This window comes from Acanthopagrus latus, chromosome 15 (genome assembly GCF_904848185.1).
Source record: "Acanthopagrus latus isolate v.2019 chromosome 15, fAcaLat1.1, whole genome shotgun sequence".
NCBI classification, from domain to species: domain Eukaryota; kingdom Metazoa; phylum Chordata; class Actinopteri; order Spariformes; family Sparidae; genus Acanthopagrus; species Acanthopagrus latus.
Window position 1 is genome coordinate 24,222,574 of NC_051053.1, and position 27,967 is coordinate 24,250,540.

Consider the following 27,967-nt stretch of genomic DNA (forward strand, 5'->3'; position numbering starts at 1 on the left):
TTTGATACTTCACATAATTTATTTGTTTGTATTACAATATGCATAGAACAGATATACAAAAACAGCAAAATATAACTTTATTGAAACAATCAAGTCATTCTCGGTATTAAAAAAAAAAGCAATCGCGCTGAACGTGGTTGAAGGAGAATCTTGAACATACGATACAAACAAACATCAGGCATACATTTGGTAATAATCTCTGACTAGTGCAGGTGTGTGTAACACAGTAATGACAGGTTTATTAAATACAAGTTAACAGAAGGTTAACATCAAAATGTAGAGTGAAAAAAAAAAGAAAAGTGGATTCATTTGTAAATAATTAGTTTGAAATATTTCTCTCCGGGTGATAAAAGATAATCTGACAGACAGCGATGAAACAACACTGAGCTGTTTGTTTTCAGGGTGACTTCAAGAGAAGAATATGTCCAGAAACTCAAGTATTAATCACGTAAAAACTGGGAAATGAATTAATATTCATCGCCCCTTTACATTGTCCTGTGTCTTACAATCCTGGAGCTGGAACAACAGACACTTCACTGCATTTGGATGGTGATATGAAGTCTTTCTATAACTCTCTTCCTGTTCTGCCTTGAAAAACAACACCAGCATCTAAATAAGCTCCAAAAAAAAACAAAACAAAACAAAACAAAACAAAACTGACACATCCTGGCTACCGAGACCAGAGCAACACTGACTGTCAACACACAGCTACGTTGTGCGCCTGAAACAAAAACAGGAAAAAGTCCTTCAAAGGAAAACTGTGACCAAAAAAATGCAAAAATCCCAAACATTTTGACAGAATCAAGCACAGTGACGGATAAAAGGTTCAATTTAAAACAGACGAAGCAAGAAGACAGAAACGTCGGACAGTCACCAAACATAGGTAACAATTATAGAAATAAGTCATGACTTTTTAAAGCATGTAAACATTTCAAGTAGCCACAAACTGTGTGCAGCGAGGACAGAATGCAACCTGTTATTGTGTGAGTGAGCGGCGAGGATGATGAGGACACGTGACCTCAAGAGAAAAGGCGACACTTGGACTTAAATGTTTCAAGATAAAACAACCTCCACTTGGTCCTCAGCTCACATTTGGTCTCCGTTTTAAACGTGTTTGTTTAATCCTACATGGAAACAGATGGCGTCCACCACAGGAGGGGAAGTGAAATAGCATCCAGCGGGTTTGTAATCCCAAATAAAAAAAGAACAAACTCAACCTTTAGGCGCTTCTCTGTGATTGTCTCAAGTGTGTTTTGTTGTGTGGCGCGAGTCCCAAACTATCTGACACCAATGTAGGCAAAAAAAACAACAACAACAACAACAAAAAAAAGCAGTGAAACAGAGAGATAAGTCGCCATAAGTGAGGATTTGGAGTATCTGTAGACTGAAAGACAGAGATAATGAATGGATGGTTAAAATATTTAAAAAACAAATGAGGTCTTTGACTACAGTTTTTGTCAGTGTCTGTCTCAAAGCTCTGAGTCTTACAAGCTAAAAGATCACCGTCCTGACCAGCAGGGGGAGCTCTAACAGAGGCAAAGGAACATCGCCTCTCTTCTCTCAGATTAGGAGTGTAACAACCAGGTTCAGGGTCAGTCCAAACAGCCGACTGGAGTCAACTTACGTTCAGTATCGATTTAACGGACTCCTGCGACATTCTGTGAATACTGAAGACTTCCTGGACTTGATATCTGTGAAAACAATGGACGTGGATTGACCCTAAACCCGAGCAAAGATACATTCAAGAAACACACTCCTCCGACCTTTTCTATCTGTCGACAGAAACACAGAGCGTCTCCTCGTCTGTAGTCGTTTAACTCTCTGAGACTTGAAATATCACACAGGTGCATCTGAAACCTCTCCACATGTTTCAAGTGTCTGACTGAGTCTCACATATAGATGAACATTATGTAACATACACGCAAAGTAAATATGTGCAGGAGTAAAGAGACTTAGCGTTTGTGCTAAAGCCATGAGCCGAGCGGTGACCTTCAAATAATAAGAAGAACTTCATTTCTAAACGAAAGAAGGTTAAATAAACGCCTGAATGTGGCCGGAGCTACGAACTATCATGAGTCATCTTCCCTCTTATCTGAAATACTGTTTATTTATCTAGACTGTTTTGGAACAGCGAATGGCGAGATCAGCTGTAGTGATGTCTGCCCTCTCTGGAATACAATACAACTACATGGAACTCGACTTGTGGTGTTAAAAGCATCACAAGGGACATCACAATTCAACTGGACCACTGATTTTAAAGGTCACAATTTGATTTTCTTTTTAGGAACTGAAATTGTAACACCCCTCGCTACAAGTACGAAAAAAAGATTAAATATAAAAACTCAACAGAAGCGTCTCTTCTTAGAAATCCTGACCCGGTTACTGCAAGATAATCTGCAGACCTCGTCGTGAGCAGAGCAGGAAGGAATTATTTTCATTCACTTCTGTTGAGTTTTATTGATGTATTATTGAGTGCCATGAATTTGAGAGAAGGCCGACATCTCTACAGATGATGAGTCCATAACTTGGCAGCCCGCACCTGAACTATATAGAGGGATAAATAGCAGTTCAAGTAAAAGAAAAAATATGTATTCAGGTTGAACTCTCCCTTTAATGGTTCTTATGGCTGCATCATCCCAAAACAGGAAGCTCAGGCAAAAAGAAAACTCATCTCCTCCAGAAATGGATGTGTAACATTTTGAAATGAAGCCTTCAAGATGATCAGTGAAGATTTCAGAGCCAAGTAATGTGTCAAGTATGGAAAGCTGAGACATGATGTTTCACCATGTTCCACCTGTGTTTTAAAGCATTTTTTTCAACTCTGACCCACTGATATCACAGTAAAGCAACATTAAACAGCATTCAACACTTCCACACAACAGCTGCACACACTCATGAGGCAAGTTATAGCAAGTATTTAAAATAGAAGCTCTACTCTGGCAGCTGGAGATAAAATATTTCTCTGGAAATGCACTTGAAAGTTTATATGAGCAGTTTTTTTTTCAGAACCTGAAGCAGAATTAGACAGCATTTGGATTCCTCTATTCATGTCAAAACCAAGCCCAGACCTGCTGAGCTGTACAAAGCCGGAAAGCAAAGTGTGTATTCACTCCGCCAAACACTCCATTTCAACGCTGTATCATGAGCCGTGTCGTTACGAGATACGTCTACCAGTTAAAGAAATGACACAGCAAAAATTTTGGTAAAACAGAGAAACTTGGAAGAAAAGGAGCAGAACCTGTGGATTTTAGGTGAAACAAACTCCTTCTGAAGGTTGCATAAATGGTTTGTATGTAAATGATAAATTAATGTAAATCAACAAATGCAAACGGTGAACAAAACACCAGTTTCCCCAAAGTCTTTATCAGGAGAAACTGGTTTAAGTTTGAGTTGGAGCGAGTCACAAGTAAATACTTCAGGGAGTGTGGTTGGGAATAGCAGCACAAACTAAGCCTCCAGCAACAATTACTAGGAAGTGTTCACCAGGAAGCACTTTTAAAGATCGCAGCAATAAATGGCTGCATGTGGGAACCACTGGGTGTTACAAAGAAGTGAAGTTCAAGAGCTTCACTCTTTTGTTTTCGTTTGAAATTTTAGACACTCGCAAGCGCTGAAAACGTTACGTTTTCATCGGTGTCAATAACCCGAAACATTTTCATTTCCCTTGATACAACAAAGAGAGTCCCAAGTGGACACATCCCAGTTCTTTCTTATTTATATAATACAGCATTGACACGCTCCATCACAGAGCTGACACACAGTGTTAAAGCATTACAAAGGCCATATAAATAGACGTGATATAAATATGTGCACGCAAAGACAAAGACACAGACACGTCACTTTGGGTGAAGCTCGTCCGACAGTAAAGCAGGGTTAGCTCGTCTATGGAAGTCTGACATCAAGTCAAAATACTATGGTGGCCATTTTGAACAAAGCGTCCTTCCTCTATTTTAGAGGTACAATGAATCAGTTCCTCCAAGCTGAGGCACGGACTGACCATTACAATAATATCTTAACTTAAAGCTGCCAACTTTTATGTCATAACCCTGTTCAAAATAAAATATTTGTCACATTTGACCATTAGAGAACAACATCAAGGTATCTTCAGTCAGTCCCAGACTGCTCGCTGTAGAGTCTCACTGGCAATTCAGGGTAGGACTACTGAGCCACGCCCAGATCTGGATCATCTCCTGCGGGGTCCTCGGGTGAACAAGCATTAAACTCTTGTAGGCACAAGGGTTAGACCTGTACTTCTCCTCTATGTTAAAGGTCCTGAAGCCTTTGTGCTTCTCGGGGGCTAACCCTAGCTTCCTAAGACACATACCTGTGTACACATCATCTATCGGGTAGAGCGTTACATGCTGCGACACGTTGTGTAAGCGAGCAGCAATGTTGCCGGAGTAAAGGTACCCTCCTCCTCCTGCGTACGGAGGGTACGTCCCGACGTACATGCTCTCTGGGATGAAATATTTGACCTTCTTGTCTCGGTGAGGCCCAGCGTTGGTGATCACGTCGCCTACAAACAGGTCCCTGGCTTTGGGCTCCGAGAGGCCCTTGAGGAAGTCCAGGATGCGGTAGGTATTGACGAAGACGTCGTCGTCGCCTTTGAAGATGAAGCGAGCACCCGGGCAACGAGTCTGGATCCATTCCAGGAACAGAACTTCCTTGACAGTCAAGTTGAAGAATGAATCCCGGTAATCCCACTTGATGATGTCTTTATGACGGGCGCTTTCATAGTGCAGCATCTCCGACAGATCCGGGTGGTGGTCCCCAGGTGTGGCGTTGCCGAGAAGGAAGATAGTAACAACTGTCTGATTGGCTATAACTCCCGCCCGCCCCCAAGATTGACGGATGGCCTGGCGGCGGTCGAAGTGTGGCGCCAGGGATTTGACAGCCAGGAGCAGAAACGGTGGCTGCTTACAGATGTCAGGCTGGTCCACCATGATCGGGTAGGAGCGGCAGTGCATGTACAGCAGAAAGTCCTTGAAGCGATGCGGTAGGGAGTTGTAGTCTTTCACCTGAGTTGTTACCCTGTTGTTAGGCTGGCAGGGGTCAGAGTTTAAACTGGTGTCGTTGAGCCAGTCTGGCATGTCTGCGGAGCTGTAGTTAGCCACTAAGATGGGATTGTTCTGAAGGTCCAGAATCTGCTGCTTGAGGTTCCAGTAAGCCGCGCTGGGAACCACTTTGGACCAAAAGGGTTTGGAGGGGATTTGGACCTTGTGATGTCCATTTTTGTCTTGGCTGCTGTGTCGGGAGATGATGATGAAGATGAAGAGGTTGACCATCATCACAGTCACCACAAGCTTCAGCCTCCGCCGCGGCAGCGCCATGACAGTGTCCTGCACCGGTCACCACCGGAGCAGAAACTAAGGAAAAGAAATAAGAATATTAGAGACAAGAAAACACCTTATTTCACTAGTTGCATTCAATATCTAATTTCTAGTTTCTGGTGGACAAGATGGACTTTCATTTGAAAGAAGGCATTAATGTTGGGGGAGCTCGTGAAGGGACATCAGGACTTCCCACCAGGGCTTCTGTCCTCTGTTCTGTCAGGAGAGTTGCTGGGATTTTCCACTCATAAGTCAACATAAATAACTAACTATCTGTTCCTGTGCATCTGATTCCAACATTAACACACAGTCACTTTGATCCCTCTGTAACTTCGAACCGCACTGTTCCACAAATAAATACAATAACAAATAAGGCATTCCAATAACCCTGTCAGCCTCAGTTATAGATTTCTACTGTAGTAAACATGTTTGCAATACATCTTCAACGCAACGGCGCCTTTTAAAAGCTTTGTCAGTCTCGATAAGCAGCCCTGGTGAAAAAAAATCAATTGATTTTTCATGGTAATGCTCATGTGCTTTCCATTTCAGAGGAAAAACAAGATTGCTATCTCTGTTTTTATGGCCGGTTACAGGCGGCACAATGGTGAGGTTGTCTTCTTCTACCATATCTATCTCTTTAAAAGAATTGACTGCTGAAAATGAGTAGAAAGTGATAAATATCAGCCACAAGACTACTGTAACACAAAGTCACATGAAGTTGTGTTTTTTTTAAGTGTTTTATTTACAGCTGCTGGAAACTACTGAAGAAATGAAAAAGGTAGAAATCTAAATCACATTTCTACTTGAACCTTGTTACACCAATGCAGAACAAAGAACTACTTAAGTCAGAGCTGGGGGCGGAGTTATCATGACCAAAGACCAACTCAAACCACTTCTGATTGCTATTTTTAAAAAACAGAGCTACTGTAGTGTGTTCTCAAACATCCACGGGACAGCAAACTCAAGCTTTTCACTCTGGACACCAAAGGACAACACAGTTTGTTTTACTTGTTTATATATTGTTTATCTTTCTAGCTCCAAATAGTTAAGTTCTAGGGAACTTATTTTCCTCTGAGAACAGTTACATACGGCTCCTTAAAGTACCTCCAGTGGTTAAAACAGTCTTCTAATGGAAAATTGACCAACATATTCCTTAAATTCTTAATGTTGAACCGATAATCTGACTGTCAATTAAAGATAAATGCTTAAAATTAGCATCTCCACACAGGACTCGGTTGTTATGACTCTGTGATGGCTGTATTTCTGTTTGCTGTAAGATCAGAGGTCAATGTCAGCTAACAAACTGCATTGCAGGAAGTGAGATATTGCTCAAAACTAGAGCTGTTGTCTGTAAAATCCTGCTTCAGGCGGGTGGTGCTAAGCAAGAAGGCTTAAACCTGTTAATCACAAAACAACATCACAACTGCCCTGCTACTATCCCCTGAAATCACTCATCACACAAGACAGATAATCATTCTGAAAACTCTGAAAATCAACAACCAACAGATGTTATTCAGGTTTCCCAGCAGGTTGTGTGTGTGTGTGTGAGTGTGTGTGTGTGTGTGTGTGCGCACGCTCTGGCAGTTATCACAATCAATAAGCTGCATGCGCAGATAAACTGGAAGTTCAGGCCTCAGTCCAAACTAAATACAATAAAACTGTTACACAATTATCCACCATAAAACGGTTCACGTGGGGTCAGGCTGTGAGATTATCCTTTAATAAACTAAGATAGCATGCTTCGTTAAGCCTGATTAGATTAGTCAGTCGAGCTGCAGCAAACAGCTACGTGTCTTTTGTTTGCTGATGATGTGATATAATTGAAGCATTATAATGTCAGAGGACAAGTTATTAGATTACTGATGGTTAGTTTGGATTTGGTTCCATTTAGCTGGCGTCAATTAACCCAAAAAAAAAAGGAAAGAAATGAGCACAGCATGGGAGTAGAGGGTTTGAACAGACAATACTGCCATTCAGGAAGTTTGAGAGTGCCTCAGGTTTCTTCTTTGGCAGCCTCACACATCCTTGCTGATAACATCTTCTTTGCCATGTCTCACTTTCTTTTTCTTCTTACTAAAAACGTCTGCGTTGAAAATGTCTTCCACACTCTTTCTGGGCCTCTCAATCCCTGTTATTTCCTCCTTTTGGTGCTTGCCAAGCGAGGCAGCCACATCCACTCTGCTGGAACCACGGTACGGTTTTAATTAAGTAATTGATGAGCTGTTGATTGAAATCCTTGTGGTACTTTGAGCAGATTTTGGGCATATTTTTCCTTTATTTAGATTGCAGGCAGTATATGTGCAACAGGAAACAGGAGGAGAAAGAGGAGGGATGACATACATAATGATCCACAGCCAACTGGTGACTATATGGTCATTGTCTTAAACCCTGAGGCTATCAGGACACGTCCTTTGAAACAAGTACAGCAAACCAGATGAATAGATGATAACATAAATGTAAGTAAACACGCAGCTTTTGCTCTGAAACTGAGCCAACAGGCCAGAGGGGGAGCTCTGAAAGCCAAAAGTCTCAGCATCTGGGAGATATTATGGTCATTTGGGGACAGTGCGTGGTTTTATACTTTTACTAGAGTCTTTTTGGAAATAGAAGGAAAAAAAGGGGACGACAGACATGCCAACAGCTCTGCAACACAGGATGTAAACATACTCACAATTATGATACCAACTTAAGTTTAGCAGCATTAAATGTTAGCATATTAGCCATCTGAGTGTAGCATGTGTTTGATAAATGTTGCCATGCTTACATGAGATAATTAGTACTTAACATGCAGCTGATAGCAGCGTCATTAGTTTTGCAGACTGCTGATGGCACTATATGAAAACTGAAGCAAGCATCAAAGTTTGTGCAGTTCATCCTGAGACATGACTGCGAGCACACAATTTCATGGCAACCCATCCACTGAGATATTTCACTTGAACACGGGAAGAAAAAAAACCACTAGGCTTCATCCTCTGGGGGCAATTTCTCACACTACTTACATCATCATCAAACTTCATCTTTTGTTTGTTTAGTACTGTGTGTCTCAAGTTTTTGCTCTCTGACACTATATACAAGTAATATAATTAATATAAATATATACATATAATATACATGAAAACATTTGCTTGCGTGGATCCAAGATGTCTCCAGGGATGACACCTCAGTGCTGCAATCTCTGGTACATTCACATGTCTGTTTTTTGATATGCTTGAGGCTCTCCCATCTCATTCACAGCGAACAATCCACTGAAGACAGACTTGGTTTACATTTTATGCCGATGGCCAACGGTGATTTGTTCACGCTCCTGCACCACCATTATTTAACCTCTACCTTTACTATTACTGTTCAGCTTTTGTCTTATTTTTAGATGCATGTCTATTTCTGCTACGCTCACACAGGAATATAAATTAGAGTCGGATTCTTGGCCAGTAAAGCTGATTCTGAGTCTAAACTTGAACACTTTAAAAGGTGAGCCATCTCTCCCTTACAAGTTAAAATGGATAACCGACTCGTGCTTCAGTGGGTTTGTCTTCCTCTCCACCGCTCCCTGTATCATTCCTGCCTCTGTATCATGTTGCTCTCCTGGCCTCCTAGCAACAACTCTGCACTGCTGCGCCTCTGTTTGCTCTCCTTTCCTTTCCTATCCTTTCCTATCCTTGATCCCTTGTTCACCCCACCTTTTTCCCTCACCCTCTCTGCTTGTATTCTTCTGTCCTTGCTCTCTTTCCACCTATAACCTTTCTCTTTACATTTTGCTCACATGAAAACGGGGGGAGAAAGGCAGGCCACATCCCCACAGGATCATGTAACATAATCCTGAAGGAATATAAGTGTTATATTACTAACAAGGACAAGCACAGACATAGACTTTTCTCTTCAGAGCTCCTCCTTTCTCTCCCTTTTTCTCATGGATAATTGAGCTTTCCTGTTCTCTGCCATCGCCATACAAAACAAGGAGACTTCTGGGAAATGAGTGGGTGGGGGAAGGGGGGGAATCTAAAGAAGGAAGCTAAACAACATGTTGACTTCAGACCTCAGCTTCCGGACGTCTAATTAACCATCAGCAACGCCAATCTAAGCACAAATGTACCTGAGCACGCCTGTAGGATTTCCCCCACCTCTATATTCAAATGCAAAGTACGTCTTTCAGCTTTGTTGCTGCTGTGGTTCATTCTTCTTTGACGATGTTACAAATACACAGTACATAAAAATAGATGAAGATGCGGCTCTCACGTGGTCACACAGAGAGCACAGCATGTTTTTACTTAGGAGTAGTAAACATGCTCGTAAACTGCAAAACAATAGAGGAGGGAGATTCGTCTGCTGGTTCGTCTGCTCACAGGAACATCTTGGCTGACTTTTCATGGTGAAGAATTGTTTGATCTGTACGTGGTAATGCATGATAACACAGACAGTTGACTTAAATGTTTAACTTGCAGACTAAACAGAAACAACAATTTCCTGTGGCCATGGAATACATGTATGTGTTTAAATGTCCTTTACCAAAATCATAGTGAGACTCTTCCACATATGTTAATTTGACTGTGCCTACTCTGACGATGATTATTAGCTATTTGAGTGATGGCAACAAGTAACAGCTGTATATGTCAGTCACAAAGCTAAATAACTGCACGTGGTTGTTCCTCTGACTGTACGTGATGACCAGGGTTGTGGGTTATGCAGAGATCAAAACTAAGCCCTTCAGGTAACAAGTAGACTCAGAGTCATTTCTTCTTGGTAAGTAAAATCCTTAGTTAAGACAAATAAAGTCCCAGGACGAGTAACTTACTTCACCCCATGTTACTGCAGAAACTGATAAAGAAACAACACAAATAGTCGGGGCTCCTGACTGCGACCATTTTTGGAAGCCGTCCGACTAAATTCTATACCTACCAGTACACCTTGCAGATACTGTGGCCCCGTACACACGAACACAAAGCTTGTTTTGTGTTTTTCGTTGGCCTTTCGTAACAATGTAAATGAGGTCAGTGAAACAGGACATTTCAGTAGAATAAATGCCAGCAAAGAACTAAACTAAAAAAACTAAAAAACTAAACTGAAATATACAATTCAAGTCTTTAACTTCCAAATCCAAGTTGAGTCTCAAGTCCTTTAGTTTGGTCAAGTGAAGTTGCAAGTAATCCAAACAGCGACTCTGGTTACAGTGGATGCAGTACGGCCATACATCTACAGTGTCTCTTGTTGTGCAGCATCTATGGTTTCTTTCACTTTAAATCCACAGGGCTCACAGCTCAGTGAGTAAATCATATTAAATACTAATGTTGTAAACAATTCAATCACAAGCAACATCCTCCATTAAAGGTGAATTAGTTTAACCTAATTTTAATTCAGTTATGAATCAGCAGCCTCCTCTTGAGTTATTGTGTGACACATTGATCAGTCAATAAACTGTCTTCTGTCAGAGTCCTGAACTTCCTCACTCTATTTTAAACAATGCCTACAAACAACGCAAGTTCAGACTAAAGTAAATGTATGAACAGTTGATGTTGACAACGTAGATCAGGGGTGTACAAGTACATTTGTCCAAGGGCCAGCATGTTTCATGCCATGGTCACACTATGCAACCATTTACTTACAACTGTGAGTCTTGCAGTTGAGGTTTTCACCGTACATGACTGAACAGACAACACAGGAAGGAAGTTGCCCAAGCAGTCCACGTTGTTTGTGCGCCGATTTGTAGCACAAAAAAGGAAAAAAAGAAAACGAATGTGTGTGAGAGGATGGATTATGATGCTCAGGGAGCGAGGGCTGTTTTTACACCAAAAACATGTAACTTCCTGCTGGTATTGTGGTTCAGGGAGGACACATGGTAACACGTATGGACTGCAACCCTGTGTCTAAATTCTGACATGAACTACATAAACTAGCTATTATCAGGCGCCTGTTAACTTCATATTCAAAACAGACAGCTGGCAGCATATCACAAGAGTGCTGATAATAGTGGCTGCCTTTTCTCATTAGCTCAGTTAGCCATGCAGCTAGCGGTTCAAACTGGGAGTTGCTGGGGCGTGTTAGTGTGTACACTGCTAATACTGGAGCTTTGGACAGGGATGGGCTGGGGCTAGCTGGTTAGCATGCTAATGTTAGTATACGTCTGTACAACACAACACATACATCATTATGTCAAAACTGCTGTTTATTCACATTCTGTAGATAATCTTAGTTAATTTCTGAATCTGTAATAACATTTTGTAACAGATACAAAATTAGAAGATGTTCTCAGACAAGCCAAGGAGACTGATCACTGAGGAGCTAATTAGACTAGTTTTCCTCTTTCTTTCTTTGAGGAGTTTCAGTTGTTAACATGAGTCAACGTGATTGAACATGGCTGCCAACTGACCATGAGACTCACGCTGTTGATACTTTTCAGACTCTCTGACGCCATGTGTGCATTTTCTCATGCAGCGGCAAACTAATTTATGAATGGTATCAACATGAAAACAGGATGCTGTGGGTGTAAAAAGGGTACATATTGTGAAAGGAAGTATGTTTCTATATTCTCCTAGTTTTAGTTGAGGCTCTGTCTTTGCACCTCGAGCATCAACCCTGAACATTTTGCAAAAAACAACCCGAGATTCTGGTATGTTTTTACAATAAACTGATCTCAAATTAATCTGGAGACAACACTTTGAGGTTAACATTTTGCACATTATCCAAAATCTAACAAAAGAGTTGATAATCCTTTTAACCCAGCAGTATTTGCAGCTACCTGTTGGCGCTTTTAAGTATGACAAAATATTTAGTTAGATCCTGGCAACAATAGCGTGCCAGATGGACTTTGATGCCGTTTTCAGTTTCATTGATCAGGACAGAAAGCAGCTCTGTGGCATAACGATTAAATCTGGCAGTAATCTACTGGACAATGCCAGGCTGTGTTTGACCACTGTGGTTTCCATCTGATAAAAAGGTTCAGTGAGGTGAGGAGTCTCACCTGTGAGGGGGGATGGGTTAGAGACAACAGAAAACAATGGTAACAGCGATCAGTTGTAAATGAGTTTCAGTGTGTGGTGAAATCTGAATACCTCACTGTGGAGTCAGGTGGAGTCACATAAGCAGAAATCTAGTGAGATTTAGACATTTTCTTGAACACACAGATTGAATGTCATCAAAAATTCCCCACTTCTAAAAACCATTGCAGACTAAAAGGTGAATGTGACCAGTGACAAATGTAACACGACCTCTATGTGTCAGCTCTTTAAATGCTGTGTGTAAGACGTGAGTACACATTGTGCGATCTTACCTGTGCAGGTCCGAGGGCCTCCTTAGCTCGTGTTGTCTTGATGTCTCCTCTCAGCGCTCTTACCCCATAGTTAGCTCCGCCTTCAGTGGAACAGCAGCCAACAGGGAGAGAGGATCCAGAGGGGAAGAAATTGTGAGGGAGGGTAGTATGTGAGGGTTGACCCTGCAAATATAGGAAGAAAAACAGTGTGTCAGCAGCTGTGAGGATCAGTTTCACCTGAAGAAAATGACTAGACGAATATCACGGGGAGCTCCAAAAACAGCTTCTGTCGGTAAACACATAGCTTCTTTGTGCTAACAAAGCTAACAAATACCAACAAAGGAGAGAAATGTTCTCTCTGAGAAACAAAAAGGAAATGCAAATGAGCAACTACTTCTGTGTTTGTTGGCGATCGTCTCTATTTTAGGTCATTGATCGATGGTACCAGATATGATCTGGCGATGCGGCTCACATGTGGTGTCAGTGCACTCCCACAGCTGAGCTTCAAGTCTGTTAGAGAGACCTAACTGTGCAGCGCTTAACATGTACTGTACATACTGTCTACCTGCGATGCATAATCAGTTGACATCAAATGTATCTACACTGATTTTGACAGCTGGTTCCAGCTTCTCAAATGTGAGGATTTCATGCTTTTCTTTGTCATACAAAACTTTCAAGGTTTTCCTGTATTTATCACATGAACAAGACAGACAGGCAACCTGAAAACATAGAGCCTCCAGCCACGGCTATCACCAGCGCGGTGTCATAAAAAACACAAAAACATCAGCTTGTTAAAGCGTGAGGAACGCATGCTGCAGACAGTTTTGTGTGGCAGGTCTGGATAGGCTCAGTCTGATGACAGAGTTACAACACAAAACTCAAGGATCAGTTTCAGTTTCAGTTTATAATCTGAAGTTGAGCCGTTACATGACTTAAACACTGCACTCCTCTGTATTTCAGCCTGGTTAGTTATCCAACTCCAAAAACACAACTTCACAACAGTCTGTAAAGAAGCAAGCACACATCAGAATTGCACATGTACTAAAATACAGAGTTACACATTGCATTCTATGACTAGTGTAGGAAAACAGGTTTCTTATATACATTATATCAAGCAAATCCGATTACTGCAGAAACTAGACTGGAGCCTGGTTACCTGTACACCCAGACAGAGTCACATACTATGTCCTTCTCACCACAGATCCCAGAGTCTGCTCTAACTGTTGTTTTCAGGGATTGTCATTAGTTTACATAGATTTGTAATGGCCCATGTCATTTTCCCTCCCCAGGCTTAGAGATTTGTGCTTGAGCTTCTCGTACTCATGTCGACATGCTGCTGCATGCACGTCTGCTGTGCTTCAGATCCATCAGAGAGCTGAAAGATCCCAGCATTTGTTCTGGCATCACCGTTGTCCATTTTCTGTGAAGCAGCCCAAAAAACGGCCGTATTACTAGCAAGTGTACAAGATCCTGTTTAAACCTAGTGTTGTCAAAATTACCAAAAAGTGATCTAATGTAATATACTGATAAAGTAAAGATATTGTGTTAAAATAATACTATGGTAAAAGTAAAGTTCACCAATGCCTTATGATTAGTACTTAAATAAAGTATTTATAGATATATTTACATGCATGTTCACACTGTATACTATGAATCGACTTATTACTGCCCGACTGATCATCAGATCTGATACTCAACATTTTTATGATTATTGGAATTGTTATTTTACAATTATATTATTTTAGGAATAATTATTTCAGCTTTAAATTGCCATTTCCAATGAAATACATATATTCAAAAACACTACATATCCTATTTGAAAGTTGACTTTATTTTTAAAAGTCGGGATGTGATTACTTAAAACAAACCATTAAGTTTAAATTTAACAAGCTAAATTGTTTTAACAAGGACATATTATTAGTCTACTTTAATTGGCAATTTTGAAGTAATTGTTTCTTTTACTTCACTTTGTAGCTGACAAGCAGAATCAAAGCCCACTGTAAAATCTCAAATACATTTAGTGGAGTAAAAATGACAATATTTGCTTCCAAAATCGCATTGAGTGAACATGCAAAGTAGCAGAAAATGAAAAGGTAAAGCACAAGTTCCTCTAAATTATACTAAAATACAGCACTAAAGTAAATTTACTTAGTTCCCTTGTATTATATTCAGATCTATCTAGGTTGTGTACATCTGTGTTGGAGTTGTTTGCATGTCAAAAATTCAACTGGTCTTCTGCAAAAGCAATATTCAGTTTTTCACATTGATAAAAAAAACAAACTGTAATCTTTAGCTTGATGCAAAAAGCTCAGCTTCAACATCGGCCTGGATTGTGTTAATCATTAACAAACTAGTGTGGCTGGTGAGATATTAGAGGTCAGCAGGTAATAAGGATGGATCACCTTTCACTGTGAGCTGTTAATGTACAAACTGCCTGAAAAACTCACTGAGAGATTATCCAACACCCAAAAATGTTCAATATGAGCAGAAGAGTTAATCAACACAAGGAATGTGTCTAAAGCTTCAACACGCACTCAGTGACTCTAATGTAAATATGACCTGTGTACTCTTCCTCTGTTTGTGCTTCTTTCTTTACAGAGGCAAAGTATTCCTCAGACTCAGACTGTTTGACTTGCTCAGTGACTCTCCATCTTTAATTCCACGCTTATATTTCTAACTGTTAATCAGAATTAAATGCCACAGGCGTCTTTCTACACATTAATGATTGGAAGGTCGCTGGTTCGAATCCCGGCTCCCCTGGGGCGGAGCTGAAGATACTGAACCCCAAAATTGCTCCTGATGTGCAGATGGCACCTTGTGTGGCAGCCTCTGCCATCAACAAGGGCCCTGCGATGAGCTGGTGACTTGTCCAGGGTGTACCCTGCCTTCGCCCAGTGAGATAACTGGGATTGGCTCCAGTAACCGCCGCGACCCCTTGAAAAAGGAGGGATAAAGCGGTTACATCCCCGCAACCCTCACGGATAAGCGGTTGATAATGAGACGAGATGAGACGAGACGAGACGAGATTCTTTCTACACTTTCTTTTATATACTGCTTAATGTAAGTGTTTGTAGAGGCTAGATAAAAACAAACAAACAAAAAAACAACATAAAATGTCTCCATGCAGCTCGCCCAGCGTAACCCAACTCTCTGGAAGCCCTGAGATCCCAAATCGATTCACTCAAACTCACACATCACAACCTGCCACAAAGAATTAAAAAGATATGTTCAAGGTGTGTGAGGTTGCCTGACATCTCTAATAATTTCTGGCTTGTTTCACTGCCACGGCACATTCAGCATAACTGATCAGCTACAAGCTGCAGGTAAAGAAATACAGCACAACTGGAAATTATATTCAGGTTCATAGTCACACTAACTGCCATTTCTGTTTGCAGCTGAGAATGAAACTAGTCGAGCTGAACTGACCAGTACAAACCTGCATTTCTGTATGGACAAACTGTGAAAATAGGCTCAAAAATTATAGAGGTGTATCATCTTCACTAACCTGTTAATATCTGAGAGCCAAGTGTGCGGAGTTTATGGTCAGCTCTTGAGTAAATGCAGTTGGTGCGGCATTAATCCTCCATAAAGTCCTAAATTTACGAGTGTTAAAGAGGTCACTAGAACAGAGCAAGAGATGTCAGCACAGACTCGTATTCCTGAGTTCTGTGAGAGTGTGATAGCAGATAAGGAGAGTGTGTCTACCAATGAGGGCACATCAGGTCTCAACACAGACAAGAAGCCTGACTAATCAGGGAAGAGCAAATAACGATCTAGAAGCCATTTTAGTTGCGTGCTGAACATTAAGGCAAAATGTTCGTGGCACTTTGGTTTAAGCATTTATGTGTGGGCGGTTACACGAGACAGAAAGTCTTAACTACGGTTGAGTTTTAAGGTCTGGCTCTGATTATAACAGGTTACCGTTACCTGCCAGCTATCTGACACAAAATGGTTCTCCCATGTTCTACTTCTTAAATTCCCCAGTGGAGTTGTGATGTGACACAATCAGCCATGCTGACAAATACTGTCAGCATGAATGTCCTACAAGTGGTTTAAATATATATCATTATTATATATATATAGTTTTTGTACAAATAAAGAAGAATCGTTATTAATATCTTTCATCAATGAGCATCAGCATATCAGCCTAATAAGGTGTTTCACTTTCTGTTTACTATTGTGAATCTAGAAGTCAAATCTGTTTTAACTTTTTAAAGCAACATTGTGTAACTATTTAATCTTAAAACTCTCTAGTTCTGTTCAAAAGCCCAGTCAGACCATTTCAGCAGAGGTTTATCTGGTATCTTGGTCCAGCCAGGTATTGTTCTGTCTGGTTCAGGTTATGTTAGCTGTCTGTTCCAAGCTGTGTGCAATGCTTGAGCTGACTTTGACTGCTGCATAACAAACATTCCTGAGCATGAATGTTCATCTCAAGACATTGCAGCATTGTTTTGATTTGCTAAGTTTTGTTTGTGGTCAGCATGTAACGCTACATTACATCTGACAAATTGTTATGCAAACCTGGAATTGGTACAGACAGTTGTGTTGCACTAAGGAACAGTTGGTGGGCGCCAAATCACACTAATAACACATATTATTTTCTACATCTTAAATCATCATTTTCTTAAATGGATTATGTAAAGGACTTTGAACAGACTCTGAGTTAGGGCTGGAAATATGGTCTTTAAACTGTCTCAAACAAAATCTCTTTACGAGGTACTTTCACAAAGTATGAACACAACTGATAAATAACATTCTGTCACACCCATATAATGACTAGGTGTATATAGGAAAGTATTAGAGCAAGAGAGCAGTCTGGTAAGTTCAGAAAAATGACACCACTTTACTGTACTGCAGCCATTAAAACCAGGAATAGACAACACTCATGTCATATCACAATCTAACAAAGTTATGCTATAAAAATAAACTTTCCCTTTCCTTGTGTTGTAATGTGTTGCAGACAGTCCTCCAACCTACACCTGTCTAGATTACAACTACCAGTGAGATATTTTTGAGCACCACTTGGCCCGGGTCAGAAGAATATAAGAGGATGTTACGGCATGAGGGAACGTGGGCCTAATAGCACCATCGTGCAAAGACAGAGCGCCATAAATAGCCTGAGGGCTGGAGTGGAGAGAGCTAGAGTCTGCCCACTAAATATCGACAGTCAACACAAGTATTCACAAAGGGCTAAAGGTTGCACGTCAGCTATAACAGACACGTGGGCTTGACTGATTATATCTTTAGCTTCTGAGACCACTTCTGTCATTTTAGTGCTCATTATTAGTCAGCAAACTACAAGATAAAAGCACAAGAGGGTCTGTCTGAACATTTAATGTATGAGGATCCACAGCAACTTTTAACAGGGGCATAATTTATTTGATGAGTTTTTTGTATAAATTTACATAATTTTCTCCTTTTTCTTGATAATGGATTTCTTTGAAACCTAAATATTCAGTTGCTTTGACAGACCACTGACTGATTGTGGAGGTCTGCTTTGCAGTGACTCAGTGTGCCTACAGCTGATTGTGTCTGGCTCAGCCTTCAGCACGTGACAGAATCCCAAACATAACAGGAGAGTTTGAACATGTGTCCTTCTCACTCGATCTTCTAAATAAACACAGATCTTTAAAGTCAAAATGACAAAACGGTGGTGCAAAAAAAAAAAATCTTCCATCCTATGACACACTCGCACACACACGCTTTAAAATAGAAAGGAATTTCTAATTATCAACAAATACTTGTCACTCTGACTCTGCAAGCTAAAGGTCAGCTCTCTCTCTGGCACGACTCGTTCACTCACACTCAACGTAATCTAAACGTAAAGCTGTGTGTACACACACACGTGTAACTGTCTGTTCATGTCAATGCTCAGCTAATGCATTACACAAACATGCCGAGTGTATTTCTGTCACATGACTCACAGTGTGACATGATGAGCAAAGACAGCGTGCAGATATCTCAGGCTGCAGAAATAATGTACTGTATAATGTCATGATTATATAGTAAAAATAGTTTCGAAGATCATAACTTGAGCAGTACCCAAAAAATGGTCAGGATTACCATTCATGGTATTAGCAAAGCAGCATTACACTGATGACAGCAGTCGCATTACTGAAAATCAGTTTATAATGTACAACCAGCCTGTATGAGACATGATATGAGATATGAATAGATATTAAAGCTGCTTAGAATAAAGTTTAGCTCTCGCTGTGGTCACCACAAACTAAACTCCCCTCCACTGTGGTGGCTGGATTTTGGTGCTACTTTGGTTAAGTAACCTCTTAACATGCAACAGGTCCATTACTGGGGTATTATAATCAAACAATCAGTGATGTAGAAGTTTAAACTTAATGTGGAAAATATATACTACAGTACTAAACCGACCTGATAAATTTATGACGAACTTGTGCTCCCAATGAAAATCTCTGGTCACTCTTGACAAATTTATGGGTTGTGACCGAAATAGTTGCACCCTGGAGCCTGTAGAAGCCCGTAGAGCTGACAGGAAATGCAGATTCTGGTGTCAACTGGATGTCCTTTCCCACAAAAATAATATCAAAATGCAATCAATTTGAAAACAAGCACAACTGTGGTAAAAATGCAATCTGATCTTAGGGTGTCAACATTTATGCAGCCTTTCTATGTGCTGTTCGGGGCAATAAAACACATATCTACAAGTAAAAAAATAGAAATTTCTGGCTTTACTCTTGCTGATTTTTCCGCTGTCATTAATTTTATCCATTAAAGACAGACTGACAGAGAGCCTCACTGCAGCTGTGGTGGCAGCGGTTGTCTGCCTTTGGAAAATGGCAACTAATGACAGCAGTTAATACAGGAAGGAAAACAGACTACCAGAGAAATACAGTCTCTGGGTAATATGGAGTACATCTTGAGGAAAAACAAAGCAGAAGTGCTGGAAAAATCAGAGAGCTTATAAGATAATGCGCGGCAGTATATGAAGTGAGCGTCAGGGAAATAACACACAGTGCTCATATTAATGCAACTAACACTAATCGATTGAGGGAGGCAACAGTCTCATTAAGCTTTTGAAGGGATGGAGCATTTGGACAACTCCCCGGTTAATTCCAGTTCAGTAAACATCAAACAAGTCAGTAACACCTGAAGATTTGTCAGCTATTGTTAAAAATCTGCCCTTCTTCACTTTTCCAGATAATAATCTATTTTTACTCCATCACACTGAGTGAGACACCCCCCCCAGCACACTTCCCTTCTTCTGACACGACACAATGTGCTGCACACATGACCGCATTTCAAAACAGGATACTGAAATGTCTATATGTTGAACAGTTTGTTTCTACCCCATTGTGTTGCTGCCACTGCACAAAAAATCAAAATCACATCAGGATGATCAGATTATGGTTTTCCTGTACATAAAGAAGGTACTTAAATACAGGACACAGTCGCCATAAGTCAGACATAATGACACTGGAGCCTTGGATAACCTTTCAGTATTCGGAAGCTATGGAGTTCTTAATGGTTCCTGTGCAACCATCAGAAAACTTGTATATCTGTCATCACATCTGGATTATGAACTGTAAACAGATAAGTATGTTGCACATCCTTAGGGACTGAGGGCAGGAAGAGTGTACTGGACAGGGGGAGGAAGAGCGCAGACAATGGTACAGACAAGGTTGCAACCTAACGGGGAACTGGCGTGTCCTACTTTCTGGTACGAGCAGCAAGAACCTATTTCTGTACATGTTTAACCTTGATTTCTACATCTGTAAATTCACTGTAAAGAAAAAACTTTAAAGAGTCCGTTATTTCATTGCAAAAGTTTCAAAGACAAACTGTGCTTGTGACATCGTTGGATGTAAAACTAGTTCCTCTGTGACTGTGCTTCATCCTTGTGCGTTCTGCCTAACTCTCAGCAGTCACATCCTGTTGCCCAAGCATGGTATGCTGCCTCATCAACCAAACTGTGTCACCCCTGACAAACAGTGAACAGACAGGAGAGACAGAACCACGAGCCTCCCAACAAACAGCTGACAAATCTTTAGTCTCATGAGGCATGTTTCCTCTTTATTTAACGGAATTTTATATTAAATCTAGAGCTGCCTATAACCTAAACTTATGACCTTCACATCAAACTCAAGTGTCAGTCCGAAATCCCTCAATATCCAGTTAAGATTAAAAAAAAACAAAACAAGAAAATATTCACATTTAAGAAGCTGGGATCAGAGATTTTTGTTTTTCTTAGATAATCACTTAAACCAATTAAACAATTATTAAAAAAAGTCTTTGCAGCTCCAAACTATAGGCAAGAAAAATAATGTTGCAGTTGGTTCAACAGACATTGTGATAGGAGTCACTGTTTTAGTAGGAATGGTACTTTTTGCCATCATTTTCACTGATAAAAATATAAAACTGATGATGATAAATAGGGTCTGTCCCAAACAATCATATCCCCTTTATGTCTGGAGAACATGGTTGGTGGAATAAGGTCTCTAACATCAAAATGTTTCTCATATAATACACTTCTGTCAAAAACTGCCCTCTCGAAATCCAAATCTTCATATCATCTAACAGCTATACGACGGCAACCATACGCATGTCCTGCATTATTAATTGCGGTGCTGTGTACAAGATGTTGCATGTACGCCCTCCTTTCAATGGGAGGATGGAAGTTAGATTTAGTATTGTTTCCCGAGCAGAGCTGAAATATAATTCCAGAAAAGTGTCCCCAAAGACAGCAGAGAACAGTGGAGACAAAAAGCGGAACAGGTGACAATGGCTACACTTGAGGTTACAGGTTCTTTAGTTCTCCCATTGGACTGTGACCAATTCTGCAAACTTGCAGCACAGCAGAGAGTATGTTCCTTCAGTGTCCTATAGACATGGTCATTATTTCGTTCAGGGCTGCACTGCTGAGTGACCTCTTGTTGTCATATTCATGTCACACTGTGCAAAATACCCCTACAGTTTATCATCCCTCCTCAAACGTTCCGACTCCCCGAGATAATCTGCCGGAGGTCCATTTCCTCATTTCCTTTCCACTCGTTCCACTCGTGTGCTGGAAAGTGACTACACACATATGCACACAGAAGACAGAAGTATCACGGACACTCATCAGGAAGATACCAGCTGCATACTGGTGACATCCAAGAACTTATCTGATACAACAACTATGATGAGTTAGAATAGTGATATCAGATCTTCACTTGAATTATCCAACATTGGGTCATAAAAGCCAGAGATAGAGAAGGTAGACATCCTGTTTGATGAGTAAAACTTAGGGAGGCATTCCACCACAGGGTGAGTAAATACTGGACCATATAAGTCACGGTATAAAAACTATGCCAACAGTCTGTGTGACCTGCTCTCTGTGTAACACTAACAGGGGCAGGCTTCATGGTGCATTCAGGTACATCTTGTAAATTCAGAAATCTATATTTGTATGCCTTGAAGGCTGTCTTATATGTTAACGTTTCTATACATTTCTTTCTCTTCTTAGAAATGTATAGGCCACAATCTGTCATTTCTTTTTGTTTGTACACAGCACCATTTTTGATAATTAGCTTCTAAAATCATTACAGTATCTATTCATTTTTCAGATATGTACCATTATGCCCTAAATCTATTGATTCAATTCTCACTGTAAACATTAATATTCTCAATAATGTGACCTGCTCGAGGGTTACTTGTACATAGGGCTTGGTGACACAACACTTTTGTCAATATCAATTTTAGGAAATACACTCTAAGAAAAGAGTCACACAACCACGTGGTGAGCTGCGTCTCTGGGCGTAGCCTAGTGTTTTTCCTGTATGCCTCCAGACTGCCAGTCACCAGTACTATTAGACCTTCGCACAACAAGCACGCTGCATGTTTATTGGCCCCATGATGCTGATGAGATTAACTCCTTAGGTATTGAAATGTTGTATTAAAAGACATTTTTCAATACTTTTAAAGGCAATTCAGTTCAAGTTCGATATCCACTCATGCTTGTACAATTTACAGCTGCTTTTTCAGAATGTACATAATTTTCGAGCAAAATTGTTACTCAACCTGAAAGAACCCAAAACAAATCAAAATCGAATCAAACTAAAACTGTAAATCAGTGGCGATACTCACGTCTAGTTTATTATTGTTTTGAGCTGATTTCAACACATGTGAACTGTAAAAATATCGACAAAGTGCTGCCCACTTAGTCCATACACAGTGATCACATCCAAATTGGTTGAGTAATGTAGGACTTTGGCCAGTTTCACACACACTGCCCAGCAGGACAATTATCTCAAAAGGTACAATTAATGGAAAATGTGGAAAATTTGCAACAAGCAAGAAGTGAAGGTAGTTTCCAGTGTCGAGTTGGCAGAGTCTGTGTGTTGAAGACCTTTACCCACAGAAAAGCATACACCCAAACTTTAAAACCACTCTAACCTCTGGGGCACAGAGCAAACACAACAAACACAAACAAACAAACAAGTGTCACTGTCCTAAATGCACTTAGCTGTGCTGAATACATGCAGTAAAAGTTTTTCCCCCCTTGTCATTAATGCCTACACAGAGTTTAAACCCACTGATGAATTCGCCATAGTCAGGAGCTACTGCTGTCGGCAAAATTACTGCAACATTACTGTTTAGTTGTGTCTATACAGCAGTATATCCCTGTAAGCCCTTTTTAATGGATCTCGGAAAACAGTGGCAGCCAAGCACTTTAACAGCAGCAGCTGCCTTCGACTTTGGGAAACACACACTTGGGTTTAGACTCCGTGAGGGCACTATTAGCAATCTAGAAGAAACAAAAACTGCCCTCTCTGGCCTGGCTCTCTACTCAGGATTAACTTTTATCTTATTTTGATATGTCTTTCTCTGAGATCACAGTGGCCAAAGTCTATCAGAAGAGACAGTACTGAATTCTGTATCCTTCTTAGGTAAACTTTAGCCAGAAGAGATGTTAATGAATGGAGTTGAAGGGGTAGAGTGTGGGTGAGATTATGAATAAGCCTGTTTCAAATCGTGACAGGCAGCAGGGTAGTAGTGCATCCTGAAGTATTGCTCCAGATCTCTGTCAAGTTTATCTGCTGCTATAAGGGGTAGGGAAAAAAATCTAAGACTGGGTTATATGTTCCTTACAGCAGAAATAATTTAAATGTAGCAGACGTAATGTGCCTCATGTTTACGTTCCAGGCTAGGCTGCATCAACAAACATAAGGGAAGTAAACTCATCTGCTTCTCTAACTTATAGATCAATACAAATACAAGTAAACAGTAAAGGCCTTTGCACATCAAGCCTTTTTTTTCAGTTCGTCAACCCTTTAAATACGTTACACAGTATCTCTGTTTTCACAAAATTCAACCAGGTCCATCCAACCTGCCAACAAGACAAGATAAAGAGAGTTAAACCTGCTAAAAAAGGAGCTGCCAGGTGTATTTCATGATGTCAGTGGTACAGTTTTATATGCTGCGAGCTACATAATTGAACCCCACATTATTATGTATATTGGTGACCAACTTAAGGTCTAAAATGATAAAAGATCTAAATAAAAACAGCTTTAAAGTTACTGATAGATTAAAAAAAAAAATGCAGCAAAGAATGATCAGTGCCTCACACCATTGCTGGTTGTGTTACCTCCTGATTGTTGGTGTGCTGGTGTCATAGCAGCATTTACACAAGCTGGACAAACTCAGTGAGCCAAATAAGAGTATCTCTGCTCTGGATGTCCACTACTATTAGATGAAACTAAGTTATTGTGCTGAGTTTCATCGACAAATAGATAATGTTGGTGGGAAACAGGAAATGAAAGATTCCTTCAAAGATTAACCAAAGGAGACAGCCAACACCCAGAGGAACATTAGAGCTGGTTAACTGCTGAGTGTTTCTGTAAACCAGTGCTGTATCTGTACACAGCCGGCTATGCAATAACTTTTCATTTGCTCATGTTATTGCTCAATGTAATACAATGCAGATGGAGTTAACAAGGGGAAGTTCATTATATTACTGTAGCTTTCCCATCTGCTCAACTGTCAACATTTTTTTGTTGTTCTGCACTAAAAATGTGCAGACAAAGACTTTCTTGTTTGCAGATTTGTTAGGTAATCTTACTGAAAGGTGGAAGTGATAAGGAGCTCGGGCTGCCAGCCAGTAAAACACATTCACCACATAACGTACAATTCAACCTACTATTAGGGAGTGGGTGACAGGCTATTCAAACGGGACAGTGTAGTTTTCTGTGTCAACATGAATGATGACAGTACGGTTACTGGTTATAGTACAGACCTAATGGGATGTCACCATAATTAGCAGAACCCCTGGGAATCTCCACATCTCCTGTTTGGGATGTGCTACTTTTAATGACCTTGAATTGAAACAAAGCGTAGTGAAGAGACTGATCGTTACAAGCTGTGCTGGGGTATTCAAACCAAATGAGCCACTACAGCAACTGACAGAGTATCATCGTTTGGTCCTTGAACTCCTCCTAGAAAGCAACCGGTATCTGGCTGAAGAGCAACAACACCTTCAGAGAGGCATTGTCCATCTTCAACAAGTTTGCAGAGTTTGTTTACCCCTCCCTATTGGTGCAGTCTCCTGGCAGCTCATTGTGTTTTGGGGTAACATGACAGAAACTCAGGGCCATTTCTCTAAATGTTTCAGCGTGTGGTTTGTTTTGGCCTGTATGTGTTAAGTCATGTCACTAGAGCCTGACCAATACTCCATCAGTATCTCCAGGGCAGATACTGATGTTAGGGAGTTAAAAAAAACCCAAAAACCTTATATTATATACACATCGACACTCCAAATGAATGGGAGGACTGATTTCATCTGAATGGGACCTTGTCCATTCTTCTGAAGATTGTGTATTTTACAAGTTACTCCTTTAAAGACTTACAAGACAACCGTGTTGTTTAAACAAAGTCTCTCTTTACATGGAGCCATTTCCAAAATTAATTGGACTGAACGCCCAAACAGACTCAAAATGCTCATATATGCTCACCATATAACCTTGTTATTTTTTTTTTCACCCACTTTCTATGCATGTCCTCCATCTAGACATAGATGTGTAGTGGTGTACGTTCCTCCATATCCCAAAGGTAGAGGCTTCTAATGTGAACTCTTGGAGAACTTAAAATAGTCGATGCTAGATATCCATCTTCAGGACATGGAGCTGATCAAACACTTGCCAAAAGAGATAAAATATCCAACGAGGAAGAGGAATGCATGACGTGACACCACTTTCGTGCATGTCTCAGAGCTGTACCAATTAAATTTAGTGTCGCGTGAAAGCACCAGACGCTATTAATCCCCTCCCATGTTAAATGTTGGCCTGAAATCTTCAGTAAGATTTGATTTTACTCTTGGCGAGTGTGGTACACCAGCACGAAACTTGCCTCTCTGCAGAAAGAATGTTTGGAATACTAATGAGGAGAGACATACATGAGACTGGATAGAGAAAATGGCCGGTGTGTAAAAAGGTTGCTGGTTTGATTTAATCAACAGGTGAATGCACATGCTGTGACAGTCAAAGTGTCCTTGAGCTGGAAATTGGAGCTGCTCACTGAGTGCCACTGAGCTAGAGAGACCATCAGCAAATATCTAAAAGTAAGCACTCTTTATACACTGTGGAAGAAATAACTGGGAATTTATGCAGAGTGCTGAATGTGAATGGCTTGGCTTGGCTGTTAAACCATTTGACCAACTCTGTCTGAATTAAAATGGAAAAGAAATATCACACAATACAACACAGCTCTGGCTGCTATTGTTTGTTCTTGGTGATAATGACATAAAAACATGATTATCTCTACCACAGCAACTTGATACTGCAAACATGCTATTCCCTGAAACATCTTTCTTGCAGTCACAAAAGGTCTCCATGTATGTACGACTCTGTATCTGTCGACTTGCATCCCAGCCACTAACCATGCAGGGCAGGGATTAGATGCAGAGTAAACAGATTAGCCACATCTGAGAGTCAAAGGAAAATACCGGTAATGGAGTCATTATCATGTCTACAACCTGGCGAGCAGAAGAGGAAGCTTGAAAATGCGCCGACTTATGAATCCAAGACGATATATAGATGATTGCAGACCTAAATAGGAGACAGACCAGCAAAGAGGCCAATCATTTAATCCAGAAAATTAGTATTTTTCTTTACTAAGTCTCTGGTGTCTGGTTATGATTTAGCTACAGTCAAACAGAAACGTACCCCACACTAGATGAGGACGACTCATCCAAAGTGTGGTTTGGACTCTTCAGTCTAAACATAGCAAGCTACTTGACACACACACACACACACACACACACGTACATCTGTTCACCAAACCTCTGGAAAATGTTGCTCATATGATCAAAAACTTTATCATGGCTTCTGTGAGAGAGAAGAGGATAGACAGAGGAAGAGGAGTTGACGAAAATACATTTATTCAGACCCTATGAAAAGGCAGCAGACAAAGGCTCAATTCAGAATTTACTCTGTGTTATCTCACTCAAATATTGGATTAGCGTCACCATGTGTTGATGTTTGCGTCTCTAAGGTTTCAGGGACGCTTTGTGTGCAATAAGTCGGTCCTGTATTCATTCATTTACCACGAATAGCCTGATAAAAACTCTGCCATCCAGTTTTTGTGTCCCAATAACCTTAAGACTATCACTTCACCTCTAAACGTAATCACACAAAAACAGAGAAAAGTCGCTGGTATTTAGCTGAAAGAACCCTAAAGCAGTGAATGTTTGGTGTTTTCGTGCCTTTAATCGATCACCAGAACTGCTGATTAACTTTCTATCGACCCTTTAATCCGTTTTCCACCTCTAGACTTCAGGACAGGTTTGGATAATGCTGTAAACATCGCTCCAACGTATCATGTTTCTCCCTCAGGAGTTTAGCAGCCACTTACTCCTGACTTTTGCTAGTCTTCCTAATGGAAAACATACACGTTTTAACCACACATCCCCTGCTTTTATACACACATGTAGCCTGTTTGCAGATTTAACGGTAGCTCGGTAACTCACGTCTGAGAGCTGTTAGATGGTCGCCTCGGATATGCAGTCACCCCTGACAGGAAAACTCCTCCAGACCGGGTAAAACTCACTCGTCCGCCCAAAGTCGCTCCAACAAACCTGGGGCTAAGTTATTTAATCCATGCGTGTCATTCGGCGGGCAAAAAGTCGCGTTTTCGCCGTCAGTTTTTGTTGTTTTCGTCCCGCCGACCGAAGAAGACTGTGGTCTGCTTCACAGGACCGACTTCTTCTCTCAACGGTTGCAGTCAGTCAGTCAGTTAGCGGCGATGACGCTGCGCTGCGCTGCCGGCGGGGCGGGGCCACACACACACACACACACACACACACACACACACACACACACACACACACACACACACACACACACTACTTTAAATTATTATATTATACATCAATGGGCTCCTATCCACATTA

At 40.7% G+C, this 27,967-nt stretch overlaps 1 protein-coding gene across 3 annotated transcripts; it reads right to left on the bottom strand.

The window, feature by feature from the left end:
• b3gnt2b (UDP-GlcNAc:betaGal beta-1,3-N-acetylglucosaminyltransferase 2b) lies at window positions 1-27,877 on the bottom strand. Of its 3 annotated transcripts, XM_037124032.1 has the most exons (4): window positions 27,545-27,877; window positions 26,552-26,624; window positions 12,592-12,753; window positions 1-5,366 (listed from the first exon to the last, which is right to left on the bottom strand). In XM_037124032.1, exon 4 carries the CDS (start codon window positions 5,328-5,330, stop codon window positions 4,137-4,139), a length of 1,194 nt encoding a protein of 397 aa, XP_036979927.1. In that variant the 5' UTR covers window positions 5,331-5,366; window positions 12,592-12,753; window positions 26,552-26,624; window positions 27,545-27,877; the 3' UTR covers window positions 1-4,136. The 3 variants fall into 3 exon arrangements, with proteins under 3 accessions (XP_036979927.1, XP_036979926.1, XP_036979928.1); XM_037124031.1 differs by lacking the exon at window positions 26,552-26,624; XM_037124033.1 differs by lacking the exons at window positions 26,552-26,624; window positions 27,545-27,877 and adding an exon at window positions 16,076-16,207.
• Window positions 27,878-27,967: the final 90 nt, after the last annotated feature.

Coding starts and splice junctions, on each gene's coding strand:
- b3gnt2b (XM_037124031.1), bottom strand. CDS start 5,330: ATGGCGCTGCCGCGGCGGAGGCTGAAGCTTGTGGTGACTGTGATGATG.